At 36.6% G+C, this 26,105-nt stretch overlaps 1 protein-coding gene across 1 annotated transcript; it reads left to right on the forward strand.

Annotated features, from left to right (window-relative positions):
• The first annotated feature begins 12,927 nt into the window (after window positions 1-12,927).
• LOC134841883 (4-trimethylaminobutyraldehyde dehydrogenase-like) lies at window positions 12,928-14,917 on the forward strand. Its single transcript, XM_063857946.1, has one exon. The coding sequence runs from the start codon at window positions 12,983-12,985 to the stop codon at window positions 14,498-14,500; it is 1,518 nt and encodes a 505-aa protein (XP_063714016.1). The 5' UTR covers window positions 12,928-12,982; the 3' UTR covers window positions 14,501-14,917.
• Window positions 14,918-26,105: the final 11,188 nt, after the last annotated feature.

The following is a 26,105-nucleotide window of genomic DNA, read 5'->3' on the forward strand; positions in this document are numbered from 1 at the left end:
GGCGGATTGTAGAATGAGCCAATTATCATTTCAGTTTGATGAAGTTTTATACTACATAGCACACATGAATCAGGAATGTCATGTTTGGTGGATAAGTCCTCGGTAATTAGACTATTCTTGACAGCTTTTAGGCTGCCTCCGTGACAGTTTTTACCACTCACAATAGCTCTTTCAGATCTATAGATGTTATATTCACTTAGAAAAAGCTCTGATGATTGAATATTCTCGTTAAGCCAAGTTTCGCTTAAGCATATGACATTAAAATTTCCAACTGCAATTGCATTTGCTAGCTTAGTTCTTCTCTCTATGTTGATTAGGCTTCTAGTATTTAGTTGCAGAATGTTGAGGAATCCTAGTCAATGCTGGGGTTCCTGAACTTCAGTGTCAATAGTTACTTTCACACCATCATTGAACAATTCTAGATTCCTTATTTTCAGCTTTTCGCGAGGAACGCCTTCATCTAGTAGTTGTCTTCGTTTCTTAAGGATTTCGTTCTCTTTAATTGCACTCTCTTTGGTCAATGCTGGTAGCAGGTAGACCTCTTTTTCGACCAATTGTTCTCGCTTTTCTCGGCTTTTTGCTAGTACTAGTCGTGCTTCATGTTCGCTAGGTACAGTTACCAGCAGTGTTCTTGGCTTCATTCGATTACGATCAAATTTTCCCAGTCGTTTTAGTTCTATTATTTTCGGCTTCACTCCAATTATGTCTAGTATTTCGTTTACTTCGTCATTTGTTGGGACAAGGTTTTCTCCTTTTGTTTTCTCAGGGTCCTCTTTGACCCCTTGTATCCTAAAAACTTTGATTTATGTTGTGATCAGAGTTAGATCTGGCAGCATGTTGAGTGGTTTGTGCTTGATTTATCCGGGTGGTGGTTTCAGCAGCTACAACGGCACTATAAGTTTTTTCCACTTTATCGCATGTCGTTTTCATTGCATTTCCAATTTTTTGATCTACTAAATCGGTAAGTCTTCTTTCCATGCTTTTAAGGCTTTCAGTTACATCAATGTTTGAGAGCTTCTTGTCTATGTTGGCCAGGGTTTTGCATCTTATAAAGTTGTCTCGTTCATTATTTTGCACACAAGTATTACAAAGCAACATGACATTCGGCCCTAGTTCTTTTATTCCATTTATGGCCACTAGAGACAACCCAACACAAGTTGGTTCCAAATGCATTTGAGCGTTGCATGCGACACAAGTGTATGTTTTCTCGTTGCCGGCAAAGCCTCTTTTAAATGTTTTGCAGTTTTTGCCCATTTTTGCTTATACTATGGATAGAAAAACAGTTAAACCTGGTGTTTCCCGAAAAGGGGAGGCCTGTGGCTCACTCAGGGGAAAAAGAAGAAATAGACAAACCTGGTGGTTCCCGAAAAGGGGAGGCCTGCGGTTCACTATTTCTACTTATGTTAATAGGGGCACTGACAGTTCTTGAAACGACACTCGTAATATACCAGATGTCCTTCTGTATTGCAGATGTTCGAATGTTTATCGTATAAGATTTTATTCTTGAGAATACTTTTAATGCCCTTCAGACCTTCTTCACTGAGGTGCACTTCGTCAGTTTTCAAATGATATGAGCTGTGGATTTTTTCACTCACTCCTCTAAACTTCCAAGTTCCTTTTATCTTTCTTAGGAATTCGTTTATTTTTGCAGATCGAGCTCGGTTCTCACTACGATGAGGGATTCCGATGACGAAAACTTTTTTGGCTCGTTCACACAGCTCCTCGGCTAGCTTCGACAGTTCTTCAGCAATGTCGCCTGCAGGTATACTGGAGGGGTCTTTTCCGTTGAAGGCGTCGTTTCCGCCGATGAGCAGAGCGATGATGTTGAATTTGTCTTTCTCGAGTAAGAAGTTTTGGACCGCACCAATTCGGGCCCCAGGTAGGGACAAGATATTGAAATTTGGAAAATCAAGATGGCGTGCTTGAGAATCCGCAATCAGGAGATTTTTTGAAGATGATGTCTTGAGCAAGTGATATCTTCTGTCGGACATTTTATCGCGGGGCAACCATTGCTACCCCGGTAAACATTTCAAGTATCTGAAACTATTTAATAAGTTTATCACAACAATTAGGCTAATAAAGGGATAAGAAAGGGCATTCATTGCTGACTGGTATTTGCAATTAAAGTATGAGTTAACTTAAGAGCGATTAGCAGTATAACGCAGTTGCGATGACCATTGACTCCTATTTTGAGAATGGCAGCATTTATTATTTGAGAACTTGTGTTTTTTTTGTGAATGTCTGCATTTAAGACACATCTTCTTTCTGAAGTTTTCATTCATGTTGGTTTTAAATTTACCAACTCTGTTATAATTGATTGTTTCGGCTACAAGGATTCGGTTATGACAGAGTGGCTTAGTTGTCTCATATTGCGTCATTGTGTGGCAGAAAATTTTCCTATGGGTGTGTGTATGTGTTTTAAGTGACTTAGAATTTCGAGTTTGAAACTTTTTGAAAGCTCAAAATTTTTTATCACAATTTCTTTGACCCAATTGGTGTCCTTTCAAGTAGTGTTGGCGTTATTACCCAATTGAATTTTTCAGGCGAAATTTAAAAAAACAGGAACTTAGTTTTGGCGTTTTCAGCCAATTGAATTTTTCAGGCGAAATTTAAAAAAACAGGAACTTATACAAAATGAAAAGAGCTCTCAAGTTCGCAAATAACAAATTATATCAAAATGACTATCAATTTTAGTAATAATAGCTTGAATCTGCTTAAAGCTTAAAGCCTGTTGATGTAATGCACTGCTGTAACCAATGATCCAACTGATTTAGTGAAACAAGTTGTTAACCTGAAAGAAGTCTATGTTCCAATTTCATCAGGCTTGCTACTAATCAGAAAGAATCAATTTCTTGGAAATTATAATGATTACTTTTTTAACTCATATAGTGTTGATATACGGACCTCGCATACAATGATTCACAACTTTTTAAAGTAACATAACTTGTATTCCTGATTTTCAACTGAAGTTAGATTCTTTATTTTACGCTAGCGAGCAGCCAGTGTTTTAGTTCAAAACTTCTTTTTTTTGTAACAACTCGCAAATAAAAGGTGTTCATTTAAAAATTTCACTTTGTGCCTTTTTGCTATAATCACGATCTGTAGCATTGGAATTTTCATAGCATCTTTTCTCTGCTTTTTTCTTGGCTAGTGTTTGAGAAAGAAATTGCGTCTGTGGCTCAGTGGTTAGTGCGTGAGACGGATCATTTCTAGGTCGCAGTATGTCGTAGGCTCAAATCAGAGACGTTGCCGAATTTTTGCTAATTCGAGGCTTTTTTTGACTTTTTGTTTTGCACTTTTTAGAACTCTAGGGCTGCTTTTTGCCGTGTTCTCACTAGTGTTTGTGAAGCGAGGCTTCGCCTCTGTGGATATTTTTTGTTCTGATGAAATTTTCGATTAACTTTCGATAAATGTAGTTGCGAATTTTTTAGGCTGGGTGGTTTCTTTCTCTTTTTTGTTTCAGTAAAAAGTCTTCAAATTTGTTCACGGTCAAATTTATTTTTCCGAGATTTGATTTCTGATTCCATTTCGAACTCAGTTCAAACTCGTCTTCTCAATGAAAGTAAAAGTATGCTCTCGAGTAAAACTGCAAATGGCGCTAAAAAATTGAATGCTTTTTAATTCTAAAATTTTTGTTTTTCGCAGGAAAAGAGCTTTCTTTATCACTGTGTTGGTTTGGTGTTATCAAGAAAAATCATACCAATTTTTTGAGAATTGAAAAGTCATGATAAAATATACATTTTTTTTTTAAACTGAAAACTCCAAAATATTCAGAAAAAGTTCAATCATCTCCTTGAGTGCATTGGCATATTTCTAACTTCGCGGCCCGTCTGAGTTTTTTCTACATTCCTGGGCTTCGATTTATTTATTCATGTTTATTTCTTGTTCCGAAGTCTGTGTTATCAAGTTAATTTTTCGAGCTCAAAATCAGCAATACTAGGAACTGCGTAGTACTAGAAGCACGAGTCATCACATGACAAATCGGTTTTAGACAAATGTCCGGATATCAACGTCATTTAGAAAGGCCAATTTTTTTGAAGTTCCTTGAGTTTATATTTGTATGATATATGGGTATATAACTAGACCACCACCTGCAATGGATTTGAATTTATCAGTTTATGAGTTTGTAGCAGACTAATAATTGTTCGTACTCCTGCTGTACACCATCCCAAACCGGATGCCAGCCCTGCTTGCCATACCTCGGCTCATTCACGAAGGGAATCCCGAACACTCTCGAATGGGTTTGCGCATGGGGCCAACTCAGTACACGTAAGTAAACTTGCTTTGGCCTTCAGGTTTTTCTTGATGGTATCGTATCGTTCACGAGTTTCACTATTCCTGATTGAGCTTCCTGGTCGCTTTTATTGTGTCCATCTTCTGGTCAAGTTCAACCGCCTGGAATCTGGAAACTTTTTCACAACGGGAGTTCTCTCTCGATCTTGATTCTAGGGTCGAAAATGAGAAGCCACAGGATTTCTCGAATCTTGATTCAAGGTCGACAAATGAGAAGTCACACGCTTTCTCGAATCTTGATTCAAGGTCGACAAATGAGAAGCCACACGCTTTCTCGAATCTTGATTCTAGGGTCGAAAATGAGAAGCCACAGGATTTCTCGAATCTTGATTCAAGGTCGACAAATGAGAAGCAACACGCTTTCTCGAATCTTGATTCTAGGGTCGACAAATGAGAAGCCACACGCTCTCTCGAATCTTGATTCTAGGGTCGAAAATGAGAAGCCACAGGATTTCTCGAATCTTAATTCTAGGGTCGACAAATGAGAAGCCACACGCTTTCTCGAATCTTGATTCTAGGGTCGACAAATGAGAAGCAACACGCTTTCTCGAATCTTGATTCTAGGGTCGACAATTGAGAAGCCACACGCTTTCTCAAATCTTGATTCTAGGGTCGACAAATGAGAAGCCACACGCTTTCTCGAATCTTGATTCTAGGGTCGAAAGTGAGAAGCCACAGGATTTCTCGAATCTTGATTCTAGGGTCGACAAATGAGAAGCCACACGCTTTCTCGAATCTTGATTCTAGGGTCGACAAATGAGAAGCCACACGCTTTCTCGAATCTTGATTGTAGGGTCGACAAATGAGAAGCCACACGCTTTCTCGAATCTTGATTCTAGGGTCGAAAATGAGAAGCCACAGAATTTCTCGAATCTTGATTCTAGGGTCGACAAATGAGAAGCCACACGCTTTCTCGAATCTTGATTCTAGGGTCGAAAATGAGAAGCCACAGGATTTCTCGAATCTTGATTCAAGGTCGACAAATGAGAAGCCACACGCTTTCTCGAATCTTGATTCTAGGGTCGACAAATGAGAAGCCACACGCTTTCTCGAATCATGATTCTAGGGTCGAAAATGAGAAGCCACACGCTTTCTCGAATCTTGATTCTAGGGTCGACAAATGAGAAGCCACACGCTTTCTCGAATCTTGATTCTAGGGTCGAAAATGAGAAGCCACAGGATTTCTCGAATCTTGATTCAAGGTCGACAAATGAGAAGCCACACGCTTTCTCGAATCTTTATTCTAGGGTCGACAAATGAGAAGCCACAGAATTTATCGAATCTTGATTCGAAGGTCGGTCCACAAATAAGAAGTCACACGCTTTCTCGAATGCGGCTGACAAGTTCTCGAGAGCCACTCCATTAGCCGTCACGACCATGATCACTTCGTTGGGGAGATGGTAGCTTGGATGAAGTTGAGTTGAAGGAGGGACCTCATGACCATGCAAACTGGCTGCTTCTTAAGAATTCTGAGAGCGACGGATTGGAAGTTGACCATGAATCCACAGTCTCCGCTAATAACTTTCACTTGCCTCGCGTTAATGAGCCAATTTACTGTTTGGTTGAATCTTTGAGTCACTTCGAGAGTCATTTTTCCCGTCTGGGGCATCTCAAATAAGAGTCCGGGACTACTTTTTAGTAGATTGGTACCCGTACGTATCTGGACACTCTATGTCACCACATGCAGAAGGGTAGTCGTAGTCCAATCAATCTGATCACACCGAGAACGGGAGCAGATTTAAAACTCATGTTGGAGGCTGCAGATTTTTGAGAAAGAATTTTTTTATTTCTCCAAATCATTTCAAAGTATAAATTTTCAACAAAAACAACAAATTTCTCGAATCTTGATTCAAGGTCGACAAATGAGAAGCCACACGCTTTCTCGAATCTTGATTCTAGGGTCGACAAATGAGAAGCCACACGCTTTCTCGAATCTTGATTCTAGGGTCGAAAATGAGAAGCCACAGGATTTCTCGAATCTTAATTCTAGGGTCGACAAATGAGAAGCCACACGCTTTCTCGAATCTTGATTCTAGGGTCGACAAATGAGAATCCACACGCTTTCTCGAATCTTGATCCTAGGGTCGACAAATGAGAAGCCACACGCTTTCTCGAATCTTGATTCTAGGGTCGACAATTGAGAAGCCACACGCTTTCTCGAATCTTGATTCTAGGGTCGACAAATGAGAAGCCACACGCTTTCTCGAATCTTGTTTCTAGGGTCGAAAGTGAGAAGCCACAAGATTTCTCGAATCTTGATTCTAGGGTCGACAAATGAGAAGCCACACGCTTTCTCGAATCTTGATTCTAGGGTCGACAAATGAGAAGCCACACGCTTTCTCGAATCTTGATTCTAGGGTCGACAAATGAGAAGCCACACGCTTTCTCGAATCTTGATTTTAGGGTCGAAAATGAGAAGCCACAGGAGTTCTCGAATCTTGATTCTAGGGTCGACAAATGAGAAGCCACACGCTTTCTCGAATCTTGATTCTAGGGTCGAAAATGAGAAGCCACAGGATTTCTCGAATCTTGATTCAAGGTCGACAAATGAGAAGCCACACGCTTTCTCAAATCTTGATTCTAGGGTCGACAAATGAGAAGCCACACGCTTTCTCGAATCATGATTCTAGGGTCGAAAATGAGAAGCCACACGCTTTCCCGAATCTTGATTCTAGGGTCGACAAATGAGAAGCCACACGCTTTCTCGAATCTTGATTCTAGGGTCGAAAATGAGAAGCCACAGGATTTCTCGAATCTTGATTCAAGGTCGACAAATGAGAAGCCACACGCTTTCTCGAATCTTGATTCTAGGGTCGACAAATGAGAAGCCACACGCTTTCTCGAATCTTGATTCAAGGTCGACAAATGAGAAGCCACACGCTTTCTCGAATCTTTATTCTAGGGTCGACAAATGAGAAGCCACAGAATTTCTCGAATCTTGATTCGAAGGTCGGTCCACAAATAAGAAGTCACACGCTTTCTCGAATGCGGCTGACATGTTCTCGAGAGCCACTCCATTAGCCGTCATGACCATGATCACTTCGTTGGGGAGATGGTAGCTTGGATGAAGTTGAGTTGAAGGAGGGACCTCATGACCATGCAAACTGGCTGCTTCTTTAGAATTCTGAGAGCGACGGATTGGAAGTTGACCATGAATCCACAGTCTCCGCTAATTACTTTCACTTGCCTCGCGTTAATGAGCCAATTTACTGTTTGGTTGAATCTTTGAGTCACTTCGAGAGTCATTTTTCCCGTCTGGGGCATCTCAAATAAGAGTCCGGGACTACTTTTTAGTAGATTGGTACCCGTACGTATCTGGACACTCTATGTCACCACATGCAGAAGGGTAGTCGTAGTCCAATCAATCTGATCACACCGAGAACGGGAGCGGATTTAAAACTCATCTTGGAGGCTGCAGATTTTTGAGAAAGAATTTTTTTATTTCTCCAAATCATTTCAAAGTATAAAGTTTCAACAAAAACAACAGCATAGAATTTACTAGCACCTTACTTTATGAAAAGAGACTCATATTTTGTCGTTGGAAATGTGAAAATAGATAATTATGTATGTGTGAATCTATAGGGAGCTCAAAACGTCATGTGGTAAAATGTTTTTTTTTTCTATGTCTCAAATTATATATAGGGCAACAAACTTTTTTCTTAGTCAACAGGCGTCTTCCCAAGCATTGTCGTTTTGACTATCAGTTAGTATACTTCGTTTCAAAGCTTAATTCAACGCTGTTCGCAGTCTTTTTTGAGGTTTTTTTTTCAAAATTATGTTTACACCTAGCTTTATCTATAAGCAACGGCTCAAAGCAACACACATTCAAAACTCCAAAATTGCTATTCAAAATCAAAGCAACTTCACAGCCTCAAAAAAGTGTATTGAAACTTTATTGTATTAATTGAAAAAACTTCAGCATGTCCTATGTCGTTTGTTGCCAAACAGTCCTGTCGGGCAGATCTAGTTTTTTTGACAATTTTTTTTCCAAGAATATTTTTGTCTTAGTATCTTTCCTTTCAGTTCATGTTAGCTAGCTTGTCATGCTATGTTTGTGATATATCTCAAGTCATGCGAATCTTTGCGTCCTCTGTGTGAAATTTATCGAAGCAGGGAGCTTTCAGACGACATCAATCAAACAATTGAAGATACAAGATCTTCCGGAAAATGAAGTGAACCAACTACTTGAGACATAATAAAAGTCTAGGTACTTTTAAACAAGTTGATATACCGCCTTTTTGAAGAAAAGTCTTCGCAATCTTCAAAAATATCCTTTGAAGTCTTTTCTTTGGTGTTTTAAAGATAATGGCTTACTTGACATCAAGCTTCAGGTCTACACAGCCTCACAGATTCCGGTTGCAATAGTGGTACCGCGGGAAAGTTCTAGTTGCAAAAAAGAGCTTCACTCATCAAAATTATTAAGTCTGGAATGTGGGGAAATAAGAACAAGGATAGCCGGTTACTGTGTAAAGAGCACATAATGTTCCAACCATAATCTTTAAACAAAACTATAGAAGTTTTTTTCAAAACTTTTTAAAGAAGTGTTTCTGCGTGGGTTGATAAAAAGTCTGATGTAAAACTATATTTTAAGCATATTTGACATTCATAGTAATACAGGCAAATAAGACACAAACATTTTTTTTTTCAAAAATTGACTAGAATAACAAAAATAAAAAAAAATCAGAAAATGGATCTACCAAACTCCAACAATTAATTTTAATTGCTTAAAGGTAAGTTTTAAGTGCTTAAGTTTTAAATTTCTTCTATTTAAGCTGTTGTAAGCTTGCTCGCTTGCTTAAATCGCTCGAATTAAACAAAAAATCAAAAATCTGAAACCAGTTTTTCTCAACACTGGGAAAAAATTTTGGAATTTCTTAAATGTGGTTCGAATCACGACTAAAAGGGCTTTAATTTGACATATCACTCAACCCAATCCAATCATTATTTGTGGCACCTGATTTTGCGTGGAAAACAGAAAAAACTAAAACAGCCAAATGCAAAGAAGTTCCTCCCCATTTTCAATGGTCGAAACAAAGACTGACTATGCTTGGTCAAGCTTAGAATAACTTTCATAGATTCTCTGCAAATCGCAGAAACCACTGTTAAAATTATTATAAAAAGGCTTTCGGGAGTTTTTGTTTTCTGATATCAAACAGGTTACTCGTCGGTAGAATGTTGACACCGTTGCTGTAGATGTTCAAAAGTGTTTCTATACTGTTGATAAATTGGAATAGACTTCCTGTGTTTCGTTTTGATAGCTGATTTAGTCTGCGAAATGGTGTCAACTAGCTGGGACTTCTTGTTGGAATTATTTGTGCTTTTCATCTGCAGACAAATCATATCTGGTGATATATTACAATAGGTGACAGGTTCAAGTTAAATAGCTGGATCGCTTTTTGTTATACCCTGAACAGTAGTTATAATTTATTTCAAAAGCCATATATTTGGCAAAAAAGTGTAAAACTTTAATTTTAAAATAAATTTTCATGTGGCAAAGTATACATTACTTTGCCTCATGAAATTTTATTTAAAAATTAAAGTTTTACACTTCTTTTTAACTTTACAAAAACTATCTTAGCAAGTACAATTGATTGAAAATGAAAGGAATATAGAATGAAACATAGTTCTCAAATTTAGTACATGCACGAACTTAACTCAAAATTACCACCTATTGTAACATATCACCGCATCTTTTGTATAAGCTTCCTGTGAGACTGAGTCTTCTCTTGTACTAAATAAAATAAAGTTTGAACTTGATGGGTGAGGCACAAATTGGTCGCAGACGACAAGTTAGCATTTCAGCATGCAAAACATTGTCGCAATGTATTTTACCATAATAAGTAAAAAACTAATTTGAAATAAATTGATTTTGTACTTTACTGCAAACAAACAGCCATGCTTTAACGGGTGTGCCGTTCGATTTGGAATGTTTCTATGAACTACTAAGCAAATAATCGGTTCAATGTCCGTTTGTTTTAAACTCCATTTTTAAAAATCTGGTAGGTTTTTTATAACTTTTTGAAACATGGGTTTTGTTCCAATTTAGATAGTTTTTACTACAACTGGAACTGAAATATTCTGCTTTTACTGAAAATTTGTAAGTTTAGCAGGTCTGATTTTGAGTTTTTTCTTTTTTTTTGAATATTCAAACAGTTTCAGTTTATGTCATATCATTTCAGACTCAGTCAACTTATTTTGCGTAAATTTGAGGGTAAAATATATCTCTTTGCATTATGTGTTTCGGTTTGTATGGGTCGTAAAAACTTTTAAAAGTAATGAAATTTTTTGACAAATTATGTTTTAGGCTCAGAAGGTTTTGACCCAGAGTTTGTCGCTTTGTTGCCGCTCGATAAATGATTTCAATTCCTTAAGGGATGTTTGTGAACTTCATCTGATACAAATATGAAGTTTTTGTAGCTGTAATTTTTCAACTTTTGTCAAGTTATTTTTTGAAGTAATTTTTTCCAACAATTTTTCAAAATTTCTTACCAACAATTTTTTCTGTCTCTTAAGAGTTGTCATCTGGATTTCAAAGAAGAGTGATTTTTCTACAATTATAACTAATAGGAGTTCTTTCTTCCTGTCACAAATTGATGAACAGCAAGTGTATGGCACAATAAAGCAATTGCTTAATGTTGGTAACCCGCATGACGAGCAAACGACTATGGGAGCTCTTATTTCCGAGCAGCATTTGGATAAGGTTCTTTCTGACATTGACTCGGCTGCTAGAGAAGGCGCTGTTGTTTTCGGGGGGAAAACGAATGAAAATTGGTGAAGGAATGAAAACTGGCGAGTTTAAGCGAGAAGAATAATCATTTTTTAAATTAGTTTGACGTTTTGAGCAATGAACAGTTCGGATTTGGCAACAATTTAGAAGTTTTTATTGAAAGCAAAAATACCGACTACTTATTGGCGCACTGCACGATCTTAGATCTATCTAGAGCTTTCGATGCTGTTGACAATAACACTCTTTATAAGTGTCGCCTTTACGCGCTGAGAGTCGTTCCTCTTAGTTTCTTGAAATATTACCTCACCAGTAGGAAACAGTATGTCTTTCATTCAAATAAAAATTTAACAACAGAAGCCTTATTTTGGAGTACCTCTAGGTTCTGTTTTTGTTCCCTGCTGTTTTGGTTAATATCTATAATCTTTCCATCATATCACAGCACAGTGATTTTTTTTATGACGCTAACATTTTCAAAACACTTAACGAAACTACAGAATTTTAAAAAGATTTGGAGTTAATATCAGAGTGGATGGAAAATAATTTACTCACAATAAACGAAAGAGGGACACAATTAATGGGTACTAATAGGCTTAAAACATTGAAGTGTTACCTAAATTCAAAACAAGTTAGAAATAAAAAGTGCAGTTAAATAAAAAGTGGAGCATAATTTTACCTTCAACCAACAAATTGAAACAGTAAGAAAAAAATGTATTTTTTTTCTGCTTTTTCAAAATCAAATAAGACAGTTTTCAACTCATCTGTTCGAATTCGAATTTACAAGCAGCTTATACAACCAATATAAAAGTATGGTATTTTAGTATACGGAGTTGCCAATAAAACCGCTTTAAAAAGCCTGCAAGTACATCAAAATGTTTTTATTCGATTTGCGTTTTGCCTCAAAAACACGATGTAAGAACAACAAGAAAAACACAATGAATTTTTTCAATCGATAAGTTACACCTATGCGAACTATTGAAATCACTCATTAGAGTAATAAAACAAACACGAAAATTGGCAAAAAATTTCAATTGTGTTTCAAATCACTTGATACCACAAACATTACCAACAACAAAAAATAAACACGAAATAACAAATTCACTAACAACAAGAAAATAAACACGAAATGACAAAAAATTTATTTCTGCGAATACGGGCGGACGCAATATAATTCTCTAGTTAGTTTCAATTATGAATGTCATTTAAAAAAGTTTTAGTTGAGCCTGAACAGTCCATAGACAACCTGATGCATAAAATAAGAGATACTTGTCAGATTGATTGCGACTACATCACAAATTGCTTTCGTAAAAAGCATGTGATATTTTTAAAAATCATAAAGCGTACACTCGAAAAAACATAATATCGTTTTAATTGAATTAAAGCAATTAAATTTCTTTTTGCCTGAAATATATATGATATTCAGTATATATGATATTCACTGACGTCGATACATATACATATAATTCAATATATTCCCTAAAAAAGATAATAATAAGATTAGTGAAGCATAAGAGTGCGAAATTCTAATTATTAATTTATATATTTTTTCCTGGGTCTCTTACATAGATAGACCATCCAGGTCTGCATGAATAGGATTTTTAGCGGTGCTTCAACAGGTTGAGTTACCCCCTGCGCTAGCTCAAGTTGGCATTCGTTCAAGGATAAGTTTTCTTTTTGTTGGATTATTGCTCAACTTGGAACAAATTTATCTATGATCTCCTGCTGAACGATGAAAGCCCAATAAGAAGAAGGGAAACCGATAATTCACAAAGCTAGATAATCAGTATATACGAGTTGTCAGTTTTTGCTACGATAGTGCTGATACGATAATTCATGATACGGTAGTTCATGATAAAGGACATCATCTGAATGCACTTTCATTGAAAATTTCTTTTTTGTTGTTTTAGAGTTGAAAAATGTAAAAAAAAAGTATTTAACAAAAACATTTGAAAACAGGCAGTTTGAATGTCGCGTTTATTCAAATTTGTAAAGTTATCCCAACAAAATGTATCGTGCCAGGCCATGAACTTGAATCTCCAGTCACGCAAGTGGAACTTCATAAACGGCACACCTGTAGCACCAACCGGTCATGAATCATTTTACCTCTTCGAACCCTCAACCGGGTCAATTTTGTGTCAAATTGATGAGTCCAGTAAAAGTGACGTCGATGCCGCTGTCAGAGCGGCTCAGCAAGCATTCAAGTTGTGGAGCCGGACAAGTGGCTTAGAGAAGGCCGAAGTACTTCGAAATACGGGAAAGCTACTTCGAGAAAGATCAAAAGAATTGGCAGTTGCCGAGACTGTAGATGCCGGAAAGCCTATTTGGGAATCAAAATGGGATATCCAAACGGCATTTGACTGTTTCGAATATTTTGCCGGTCTCAGTCCGACTATAAGCGGGCAGCATATTAAACTCAGTGGGGACAACTGGGCCTACACTATTCGTCAACCTATAGGAATTGTCGGCGCCATTGGTGCATGGAACTACCCTATTCAAATAGCAGCATGGAAACTAGCCCCGGCATTAGCATGTGGCAATACTGTTGTTTTCAAACCTTCACCTCTCACTCCGATCAATACTTTGACATTAGCTGAAATTCTGAAAGAGGCTGGCGTTCCAGATGGGGCTGTGAATGTCGTTCAAGGCCAGGCCGCAACTGGCCAGTATATGTGTGAACATCCGGACGTGAACAAAATAACGTTCACGGGAAGTGTTCCAGTAGGAAAAACCATTTCAAAAATAGCTTCTGAATCATTGAAAAGAGTAACATTAGAGCTGGGAGGTAAATCCCCATTGATCATATTCGAAGACGCAGTTATGAAAAATGCCGTAAATGCAGCTTTAATGGGTAACTTTTTATCTCAGGGCCAAGTTTGCAACAATGCTACTCGCGTTTTTGTCCAAGAGTCTATTTACGATCAATTTGTTGATATGATTTGTGAAGGTGTCGAGAAAATTAATGTTGGTAACCCGCATGACGAGCAAACGACTATGGGGGCTCTTATTTCCGAGCAGCATTTGGACAAGGTTCTTTCGTACGTTGACTCAGCTGCTAGAGAAGGCGCTGTTGTTGTCGGAGGAAAACGAATGAAAATTGGCGAAGGTTATTTCATGGAACCATGCGTGCTTTTAAACTGCCGCGATGATATGAAAGCTGTGAGGGAAGAAATTTTTGGACCGGTCATGTCAGTGCTGAAGTTTTGCACTGAAGATGAAGTTCTGGAACGAGCAAATGCGACCAAGTTTGGTCTGGCCGGTGGAGTGTTTACTGAGAACCTAGCCAGAGGTCACCGAGTGGTGGCTGGTCTGCAGGGGGGAGTGCAGTGGATTAACAATTATAACACATTCACAGTAGAGGTGCCATTCGGGGGTCTGAAGGAAAGTGGATATGGGCGGGAAAATGGACTGGCGGCCATTGAACATTTCACTGAACTGAAAACGGTGCTAGTTGAATCTGGAGACGTATGGACTCCTTTTGACTGACACTCCATTTAGCCAAAGAATTCCCAAACTATATTTATTTGAATGAAGAAAACCTAAAGTATATCATTTGATTTTTTAATTGAATGATGAAAACAGCTGTATTAAATATTTATGTATTTTGCGACGCATTGTTATGAACGACGAAACATTCACAGTCAAAGGTAAATCCACGTTAAAATTCATTTTTGGACAGCATGTGAGCAAGATAACGGGGTCCAAAATATCGAAATTGTATTTGAATTATTTTACCAGCTACATACATAAAGCAAAAGCTAAATAATAGCCTGGAGGAAAAGTACTGCTCATCGAGTAGGATATCCTGGAGAGGAAAAGAAGTTGGTCAATTTTTATCATTATTATGATTATTAATATTATGATTATTCTGATTTGCACGAATTGGGTTGCTCTGATAAAAAGTTAAATATTGACACTTGTCCCGTTTTCATTAATTTTGATAGACGAATCTTCTATATAATACAACTAACTGAAAATGTAAGCTCGCTTCGCTCGCATTTTTTCGGTCAAATAAATATGACGGATATAGTTAACATCCCGCTGCCTGTTTGATCCCAAACACACTAGTCAAAAACCTGGAAATAAAATTTGGGTCAAATTGCTTAGCAAAGCGTATGGGAAAAATCGATTCGCAAAAAATGTTCTCTAATTCGCTATTTTTACACAAGCATTTTTACACGCTTTTTTTCCAAACTAAGTCGCAATTTTTGTTGCAACGCAAATATTGTTGCGACAAAATGTATTCATTTTGATCAATAACCAGCTATTAAGTACAGCCAATGCTAAGGATATTAACACAGACTATGATATTGCAAATAGCGCTCAAGCTTCAAGGTATTATTGATCTGTAGCGTAGAGGTAGGGAAGGAGACCAGCAACAAAATAAGAGGGTTCACATTTGGGCAAGGTCGGATGTTTTAATTAATTTTTTCGCACACTAGTTAAAATGCTTCGGCTTTATGAATTGAGACCTGTTAGTTTATATATTTCTTTTTTTTTCAAATTGACTGGTACTGTTGATTAGTCATAATTGGCTTGCGTCACTTAAAAAATTTTGTAGACTCGAAGTTTTACTCATTCAGTTTTTCCCAATGGCTTTATCGGTTATAATTTTGCTTGTGTATGCGTAGTGTAACTTTGCAGATTATTACTCAGGAAAGTGAAAACTTGGGTGGAATATATTTTTACACAGAGGCGAAGCTGAGCTTAGCACCACTTGCGATACAACAAGTAAAAGATTAAAACAGCAAGACACTCAATAAATACTAAAGAGGACTTCGAAAGTTGTAAGCGTAGAAGAAACAACTAGAAACAAAAATAAATGAAAATCATTTTTTTATGTTTTAATTTATTGAAACTTTTTAAAAGAGTTTCACTCTGGGTTGAATTTGAACAATCCAAATTTTTTATTTGGGGCCAAGTTTTAACGATCTCATAAATAATATCAAATATTTGTTGAAAACAAAATATTAGGTAAATAAGTCGACAGAATTAAAGCTGTCAGCCAATCAGCTGAAAATCAATCAAAATTGTACGGCAAAACTTTATTGGGAAATAGACATGTACTGCCAAATAGTATCCACGAAAGCCATATAGATACTGAGATCAAGGTGGTATACTCAATTGGGAAATTAAACCGAGAGCTAAATCGAAAGCCGAAAAATCATCAGCAACCAATCTATCAAAATGATGAAGAAAGTTCTGAGAAAAAAAACATGCAAAGTTAGCAAAGAAAGCCAAAACCGGCCAAAAAAATCGAAAAAAAAACAAAATTTTAACAAATCGAGTTGGTAAAATTACAACCAATTTAAAAAGGAAATTTCGATTCGGCCGGCTTTTTAAAATGATACGACATTAGGAAACTACAATGAAATTTGTTTGCACCAAAAGTAAACGGTATTTAGATCTGGCAATTAAGCCGACAAAACATAAGCAGACAAATAATAGGCCGACTTTTTTTGAACTGGAATATTCACCGTTTGAAAAAAAACAGGTCCTGGTCAGATTCGAATCCAGGAAATTTGCCTTTCCAGGCGCGTATTCGTTACCTCCAGTATAAGTGATCTGCAGATATTAAGAAATTTGACTTTGTTATGAACCGTTATTTGACTGCGTTATGCTTATCGCAAGGGTAATAATAAGAGATAGTAATACAATGGTGTTCGAGTTAATTCTATCATCGATTAATCTTCAATAAATTCTCCTTTTTGCTTCCATTGCCCTGCCTTCGCATTAAATACTCACCATAATTGCTTAAATCACAGTGCAAAAAAGTTAATGAAAATATACATACTCGATATATCTATGGTATTTATTATGATAGTTAAAATGAAAACCTGTAAAAGGAATTAATGACATTTAACCCTTGTGAAACAAATAGGAACATAGATTTTCTCAGGTAAACGACTTGCCTAGGATTATCATGGAAATAATTTCTCAAACCTATTCAATGTGTGTATGAAAATTATTCATCTTTAATCACTCATCATCATCATCATATCCTTCCGCCTTGTCCCAGTCTAGTGAGGTAGGCGGGGCGCTCCTGAATTGTCCAGCGCCATGAGTACCGTTTGAGGATGTCTTCTTTCCTGAGAGCCCGGGTTTTCATCACGTTTTCCTTTTCACATATCCAAGTTTTCTTTGGTCTTTCTTTGGGTTTTTCCTTCCACTTTTTGGTCGAGTGCCAGACGAATTGGGTCTGCGGAGTCTCTTCGCATAACATGGCCGAACCAGCTTAATTGGCCGGTCTCGACCTCACTGAGAGCAGGGCTGTCGATATTCAAACGCCTAAAAAGCTCATCGGTTGGTACACGATCCGCTAGAGTGACTCGACAAGACATTCGCACCATGCGTCGTTCTGTAGATGTGATACGTTATTTATCCAACGCATTTAGTGCCCATGCTTTGTATGAGTACACAAGGACGGGTCTCACGCACCGAAGATAGATTATAAACCGTTGGTGTAGAAAAATGCTTTGTTTGCCCAGCAGCGTGCCATGTAGTTTTCTGAAAGCCAACCAGGCTTTTTTTATCCTGTCAATTACAGTGGCTTCCATATCACACTTGCATCTATGCAATGGCCAAGCTAGGTGAACGTGCTGACCTACTCGAGTTCCCCAAAGTCTTCTTCATTGCAAGGCTGAGTATCGTGACAGCCTGTGCATGCTGCGCATTGAAAAATAGCGATGAAATTAACTTACATCCCGGGCAGCCCAGAGCAGCGCATATGCACCCACTTTTCGCATATGGTGCATATGATAGAGTTAGCACCAACTCGCTTGCCACAACACTGTAGGAATCGATCGCTGCAATCGTCGTCAACTTCAACGACAGACTAAGAGCTTTAGTTTTACCAACGTTCACCTTCAGACCTTTAGGTTCCATTACTGTTTTCCAGGTGTGAAGTTTCGAAAGCACCTCTTCGACTGTTTCACCCGATAGTGCAATATAACCTGCATACAGTAATTCCATGATGCCATTTCTTCGGGCCGACTCGGTGTCGTACTGCATGACTGTTATAAAAAGCAGAGGGATCAGGATAGACCCTTGATGACTCCCACTGTGACCTCAAAATAACCAGACATTTCACCGTTCACAAGCACTGCTGTTCGTGTACCAGTGTACATGGCCTTAATTGCCTGTAATAGTTTCTCTGGAACCCCTTGGATCCGAAGAGCCTCAACAATGATTGCCCGTGGGACACCGTCTTATGCCTTCTCCAAATCAATGAAGATCCAGTGCAGCTTCTTGTTTTTCTCCAATTACTTCCAGTAAATTTGCCTTGTTACGAAGATCGCATCTACTGTTCCTCTTCCGGGCATGAACCCAAATTGTGCATCTGCTATTCGGATTAGCTTCCGGAGAACGAGTTTCTAATAACTTCTCAACAGTCTTGAAACCATGTTCCAGAGTCTTGATGCCACGATAGGAGTTAGGCGACAAAGTATCCCCTTTAACTTTGTACAGCGGATCCAGTGAACTATGATTCAGCTCTTTGGGCAAGGTGTTATTCAGCAGAACATCATTCACAATTTCTCTCATCATCTTCACTCCGCAGTACCCAGCATCTTCATTCATTGCAGTGTTGACCCCTGAGGGTCCGGAAGCTTTGAAACTGTTCACGTTGTGTATAGCTCGTTTCACTTCAGCAGGTGTTCTTCAGCAAAGTACTCGTTCTCTTCGTTCATGATAACCTCGAAGTGATTTTTCCAAACTCTCGTCCGAGGGCGTCTTTAATGACTGAGCAGCAGAAATTAATTTTTATGTTGTAAATATTCTTGGTGTGCAGTTAACGGTCTAAATGTTAAGAAAGGTCAATTTTAAAAGCAAAAAAAGGCCAAAAATGGATGTCTGTGATTTATGAATACTATGCAATTTGATTTTTCAGGTTTTTATTATATGTTTTTTTTGGTCCTATGTTTTCGCCTGTTCAAGTTTTGTCGGCTTTGCTACCGCTTTGTTAATTTTATTGAAAGGCTAATTAAGGCTCAATTGTTTTACTTTGCATGCTTTTTTGACTAAAACGAACTTTATTTAAGAGGATTCGAAACAAACATGAAAATTTTGGTCAATCTGTTTTTTTTTCGGAGAGCTCAATTTTTTTCGATTTGATGGCGTTCTTCTTATTTTTTGTCAGCTGTTTTCTTGCTACGTTTGCTTCAACTCTGTGTTGAAAAATACAGTCGACTGCAATTTCAAGGTTACCAGCGTTTTTGGGGCTTCAAAATAATTTCAGCGTCCTTTGTTTTCATAAGTTTTTTATAAGAAATAAACATTTTTTGTCAATATGGAGAAAATTTGTTGAGTTTTAGCATCAAGTAATTTGGAGCTCCGAAGTATTCATAGAGTTCTCAGACTTCCATTTTCCGCCTTTTTTTGCTTTAATGACATTTAACATAAAGACCGCGTTTTTTAACGTTTGGACCGTGGCCTGCTTACCAGAAATATTTATCAACATGCATAAATGAGTTTGTGAGTGAGTAATTTTCTAAGCTGAATAAGTAATTTTCTAATCTAACCCATTCACAGGTTTACACATAAGTGCGAGAGATCTTTTGTATGTATATATAGATAAAAATTTTATTTTAAAAATATATGGTCAAAGTGAAACGTGAAAAAGATGTGTTCACCGAGGGGCACTTTGGCGTTTGTCCATAAAAAGCTGAACAGCTACTTTTCGGTCCCTTATCTCATAGATAAAATGTCGTAATAGCTATGTTTTAATAAATCAGAAACACTCGATTTTTGGCCATTTTCAAAGTCTTTTTTCATATGATGATTCAGAATTTGTTCATTTGATGATTCAAAAATTTTGTGTTTGTAAGTCAAACAGCGTCATGTAAGATTCAACTTCCGAATTAGTTTTTCTCAGTGTCATGTAAATAAAATAACCAATATAATTTTATGAAGAGTCTATAGATGAGAGTTGAGCTGTAGACAGAATTGTCCTAGTTAAAGACTTAAATTAGCGCACACTACGAGTTTTTGTGATAGTGGGGATGAGCTTTTTGTATGCGGGTGTGATCTAGTTTTTTTTTCACGCAAAATTCGGTGCCTTAAATAATCATCGGTAGGGTCGAGTGATATGTCGTATTAAAATCCTGATTCGAATTAAAAAGTCGTAAGTGTAGAGATAAACGGGTTTGAAATTTTGATTTTTGGTCTAATTTCGGGCGATTATATCGAGCGAGCAGGCAGGCCTATAATACGGAAAAACGACGTGAAAAAAAACTTTACTACAGCATTATTTGTTTTTGAGCCTTTTTCTAGTGCCTTTCCGGTAACAAAAAATCTAAGTTTTGATTTTTTTTGCTTTTCGGCACTATTTTTGTAAAAACTTTTCAAATGTTTTGTGGTCGGAACTTTCTGTGCTACTTGCAGAACAATCGGCTATCCTTGTTTTGTTTTATTTTTGGAACCCAAACCGTAACTGAACTTATTTTAGCACCTCAATGCTAATTTTATCTGCCAGAATGATGTAACGGCTGGAATGAAATTTGGCCCGAATCATAAAGAAACCTATTTTAATTTGGTACTTCAAGACTCAACTGAATCAGGTGGATCGATAATCGGGAATTTCAGTCGGAACAGACTGTTGCTTTCACTTAAGGATTCTTTTCTGCTGAAAAGTCAGGAATTGTATTCGGCTCAAGGTGTTCCCATTCGCTAGCCATTCGATATTTGTAGAACCGTGTTCTTAAGAATGGCGCTGTGCTGGAGTGTCATAGTTTGCTGTAAATATATCCATAGGCCAATAAATGTTCTTCATTTCCTGTGTGATACCTTTAAATGTCAAAGGGTTTTGTTATTATTTGAAGTTACTGGACTCTGAATAGGCTTTAGGTTGCAAAAACGACTTTAGAAACAATACCTCCATTTAAACGCATCTGATACTTTTAGTTTCAATGGTACTTTGAGCGATCCATCAATTAGAAAATGGTTTTCGCTTAACACTAAAGTCCTTGTTTTTTCTTTATTAACATAGTTCAGAGAATAGCGAGTCTTTGTTTTTTCTTGTACAGCACTCGAGAATAACTGACGAATTGGAGAAAAATTGTTCATGCTGATAATTGTAAACATGTTAATTTGAAGCGTCTTAAGTAGCCACACCTCTTCTTATAAAGACTATGTTCTAAAAAATTGGTCCTGATCAAAAAGATAGCTACCAAGTGTGCATTTTGAAATGTTGTAATTCTAAACTGCTGAAATTAGTTTTGAAAAATAGGTACTCCTCGTCTCTGGCCTATTTTTTTCGTTATTTGAATGTTCCATTTTTTTTTCTAAACCAAAGCAAGAGTTGCTCATCAGTTATATGGATTTCTGGAGCCTTTGTATTCATCCGGACACAACTTTGATCGACGAATGTGCAGTTTTATTCGTAATTCTTGTTGAAATAGAAATCCAAGCCTCCAATACTGATAGTTATAATTGTTTTTGTTGAAAGAGTCTTATGAAGCTTTTTTGATTGCTTGGGTTCTGGGTTCAAGAACAGAGCTAATTTTCTTGCTGACACTAGACAAGTAAGTGTGAGAGTCGAGCTGCGTGTGGGGGAAATCAAGACAGCAATTACAGCGTAACCACCTTAAAAATTACAGTTTATCCTTTTTTGGGACCCAATTTTTATGCTTGCGATAAGCAAATGTGTTGCAACCGGGTACTGGACTTTTACCTGTGAATAACTTTGTTAACAGATTGTCCAAAAAACACAAATGGTTTTTTACTCATGTACCACCACCAATTATGGGGCTTGTACGTGTTTGCTATGCAGGCTGCTTTTGGGGAAGTACAAGAGCTTGCATGGTGCGTATTTCTTAATTCTGCTGTAAAATTTTATAGCGCCGCAAATTTTTTTTGGCGCTGTTTAAAATGTTAGTGTCGGCTTTAGTTCTGTCATCTTCTTTACTTAAAACTTTACATATCAATTCTCAGTCGTATAGTTTGATATTGATTAAACTTCTACAGTATAATTAAAAGCTATAAATCAAATTTTATGATCTGCTTTGAAAAACTAGAAAAAAAACACATTTTTTTTTTCGTTTTTAGTCCCTTTTACAATTTAAGCTTTGTTCGGAATAATATTCCATACTTTTCTAGTAGTATTTTTGTCTTAATTTAAATTGAATGCTGACAACTGTTGTTGCGACAGGTTTTCATCAAATTGAATTTCAAGATATTTAATTTTAACTTTTGGCTGTTTTTGTCACTCTGTATTATATATTACCTAGGTTGACAATCATGACTAAACTATAAAAAAGCGTTTCTCTTCATGCATTTTTCGTGATGCTTTTCGTTGCCATTCATGCGATTTGATTCTTTGCGGTTTGATTTTTGTTTCCCTAAATTCTAATCAGTTTTATTTGTTAAAAGGAATCCAAAGTACGCTCTCCAATTAACAAAGCAAAAATGGCGTGAAAAAAATGAATGAATTTACGTTCGAAAGCGGATTCCAATTTCAAGATTTTCGAGCAGAATAAAATATTAGGTGTTGATCCAGTTTTATTGAATAGGGCTAGATTTTTTTCGATCATATATGTGTCGGCCATAAAATATTCTTGAATTTTAGAGAGCTTCAAAATGATCTATTTTCCCCCTGGATTTTCGAAAATTTCCAAAAACTTGATTTTTTTACTGACTTACTTCACTCACACTCTGTTTGATAATTATGTTTTAATAATTTTAGTTTGAGTAGTAAAAATGTCAATTTTTAGCTGCCAGCTTTTTGTAATGCTGTTTTCCGAAGTAGAAGTGCGAAAAAATGAAACCCAGTAGTTTGGGAGATTTGATCAATTTTGTTCAATGTTATTGAAGATATTTTGACAAAAATGTACCGAAAGGAAGACTCATGTAAAAACCAACAAAACTCAACAACAATGATAATTCATCCAAAGTTATGGGGATTATGTTCTCAATTTTGTATGCCAAAAACTGGCTTTTTATATTGAAATCAGCCTAATTTAGCTATCAGAGAGTGGAATAGAATTTCACTCAAATTTTTTTTGGCGTAATTCTTTTTTGTCCTATTTGAATTGGGTTGAATAGAAGCCTACTTTTTGTCAAGATAATTTTTTCTTAAACGTTTTTTATTAATTTTTGATCAAATAATTCGAGCCGAAAAAGACCCATTCTATGTATCAACTTCTGTCTTTGTCTCGTTTTGTCGAATATCAACAAATTACGAAAAAAAGCGTTTAAAGTTTCCAATTTGTTCGTTTTCAGAGGATTAAATACATCAGCGTTGTAGTTTTTACTGATCATAATTACGCTTGTGATTAGCAAGCGTTATCAAATCGAAATATAGACTTTTTTCGGGCTAGCAACTAGTTCATTTGAATCATTTGCCGTTGATATGCTGCTGAATCATTTGACTGCAGTTAACATGCTACTGACATGCTCAATTTTATGAAAATTCAAATTTAACTACTGGATGCAATGATTGTTACTGGGAACTTTTTCAGTATTAAATTGGTTTGCTTTACCGGCTTCATGATTTTCGTCCCAACTTTTATCGGCCTACTTGCCGGATGTATTAATTTTTGATACGTTTTCTTTTCAATTGTTTCAATTGTTTTGACTTGCCTTATAAAAAATTCAAATTTAATCTACCGTGCAGCGCATCTGGCGTTGAGGTAACACATACGCTTGGGACGACCAAGGCATGGGGTTTTAATACGGGCCGGGAACTCTTTTTTTTAAACTAGAAGCTTTCTGTTCTTTCCTTTCGGACTGCCGTACGTCTGTTTATTTTTGACGGCTTATATCCCGTATCACGAACTTTCTCTGTTTCTAGATGCAGATTTCTTTTTTCATCTTTCTTTCTTGAGTCACAAACGTTTTTGCGGAAATTTTGTTGCGGGTTTTTAAAATTTATTGAAAATATTTGCTTTGTCATTCAATGTGCTCGAAAAGGTCTGGCATTTTTTTCTAATGTTAAAACCAATTCCACGAGAAACCCTTTAAAGAACGTAAGTAAATTTATCTTGAAAAATATTTTTTCATTTTTCTTTTTTTTGTTTTTCTACTTCTTTTTTGAATTTCTTTGTTATAAGTTATCTTTATTACTTCTTGAGGGTCATGCTGTTTTAATTCTGTTGTATCGCAAGTGGTGCGAAGCTCAGCTTCGCCTCCGTGTTGAAATTGACGTTCTGACTGGTCGCCATATTTCCTCTTTCAGAATAATATAGCGAAAAATGTTGTCATATTGGAGGTGATCTCGTCATACATCTTTGAATATTGAATTCAATTGAGAACTATAGAATAAATGAATTAAAGGCAGAATGTCGTATTCAAATGTCCGTTGATTCGTTCAAGTGTTTTCAGAGCTACCAGGTTTGAGTAAGTTTCAGATTGGAGTATGGCTTTCAAAGTGGAGTTTGTTCACTGTATCAGTAAGCAGTTGTTGAATCTGCATTGCATGCTGCTGGGAGGACAGTCTTTCAGGTATTCATTTTAAGCGGGGCATTGAAAAATTAATTTTTGGCAAAGAACAAGTTCTCTCCTTGAAAAGATTTTTGATGCATGTCAATCCTTAAAAGGCTTAAAACGATGCAAGTTTTGCTTTCCAATTAATTAGAGTTGCTTTAGCATGAGGAAGTTTTGAAGATTTGGATTCCGAGGAGACAGTTTGATAAAAAATATGATTGATAACTAGAAGAAAAATGAAAGGAATTACTGAAATTCTTTTTAAGTCATATTCATTAAATCCTTTATTACACAAGCAAAGCGTTGTGTGATAGTACGATGGAATTTTTTTCCAACCTTAGTCGCAAATAAAAAAAGCTACCTTTCGTTGTAATTTTGACAATGTGAAAATGCTACTTTTGGGGCTCTTTTTAAGCAGAAGGCAGCATTAGCAGTTTAATACTATTGACGTTTGATTAATAATAAGTTAAGACCGTTGATGTTTTTTTAATTCATCAAATGAACGGAAAAAAGTTATGTTTCATGTAGCAGTATAATAATTAAAATTCCGTTTCAGAAATTTTCAACTCAGTCGATTTCGTGAGATTTTTGAAACACTCAATTTGGCTTTACATTTTCCAATTTGTTACATGCTAAGGCAGCGTGATTGGCTTTAGATTATTTATTTCCCAATTATTGCATGCTAATTTTGTATTTTTGTGAAATTTGAAGTTCCCTTTTGGCGCTTGGTTTTAGTTTTGCTAAGATTTAGTGGTAAATTGTATTGGGCAGTCAACTGGACAGACATTCATTTTCGAGGACTCAGGATTAAGTCCCGTAGATAACCTTTATATTTTAAAAATCAAATATTGTTTGCTTGTGTTTGCGAATTGCAACTTCGCCGCTGCGCCCAATTTGATTTTCATGAAAACCTTGTTCAATTTGAAAAGTTGGGTGTAACAAAGAATGTGATTCATTCAATGATTCAATCACATTGAAAGTTTTCAGTCGTAATTTGAGATGCATTTAAAAAATTTCTAGAAACTATTAACCATAGTCAAGGCATTTTTTTCTAACGTTAAAAACCAATTCCATGAGGAACATTTTAAAAAACGTCAGTAAATTTATCTTGAAAAATATTTTTTCATTTTTCTTTTTTTTTGTTTTTCTACTTCTTTTTTGAATTTCTTTGTTATAAGTTATCTTTATTACTTCTTGAGGGTCATGCTGTTTTAATTCTGTTGTATCGCAAGTGGTGCGAAGCTCAGCTTCGCCTCCGTGTTGAAATTGACGTTCTGACTGGTCGCCATATTTCCTCTTTCAGAATAATATAGCGAAAAATGTTGTCATATTGGAGGTGATCTCGTCATACATCTTTGAATATTGAATTCAATTGAGAACTATAGAATAAATGAATTAAAGGCAGAATGTCGTATTCAAATGTCCGTTGATTCGTTCAAGTGTTTTCAGAGCTACCAGGTTTGAGTAAGTTTCAGATTGGAGTATGGCTTTCAAAGTGGAGTTTGTTCACTGTATCAGTAAGCAGTTGTTGAATCTGCATTGCATGCTGCTGGGAGGACAGTCTTTCAGGTATTCATTTTAAGCGGGGCATTGAAAAATTAATTTTTGGCAAAGAACAAGTTCTCTCCTTGAAAAGATTTTTGATGCATGTCAATCCTTAAAAGGCTTAAAA

The sequence above is a fragment of the Symsagittifera roscoffensis genome, chromosome 3 (assembly GCF_963678635.1).
Source record: "Symsagittifera roscoffensis chromosome 3, txSymRosc1.1, whole genome shotgun sequence".
Lineage (NCBI taxonomy): Eukaryota > Metazoa > Xenacoelomorpha > Acoela > Convolutidae > Symsagittifera > Symsagittifera roscoffensis.

What these genes read in the sequence shown, in the direction of transcription:
- LOC134841883 (XM_063857946.1), top strand. Translation starts at nt 12,983, where the DNA reads ATGTCGCGTTTATTCAAATTTGTAAAGTTATCCCAACAAAATGTATCG.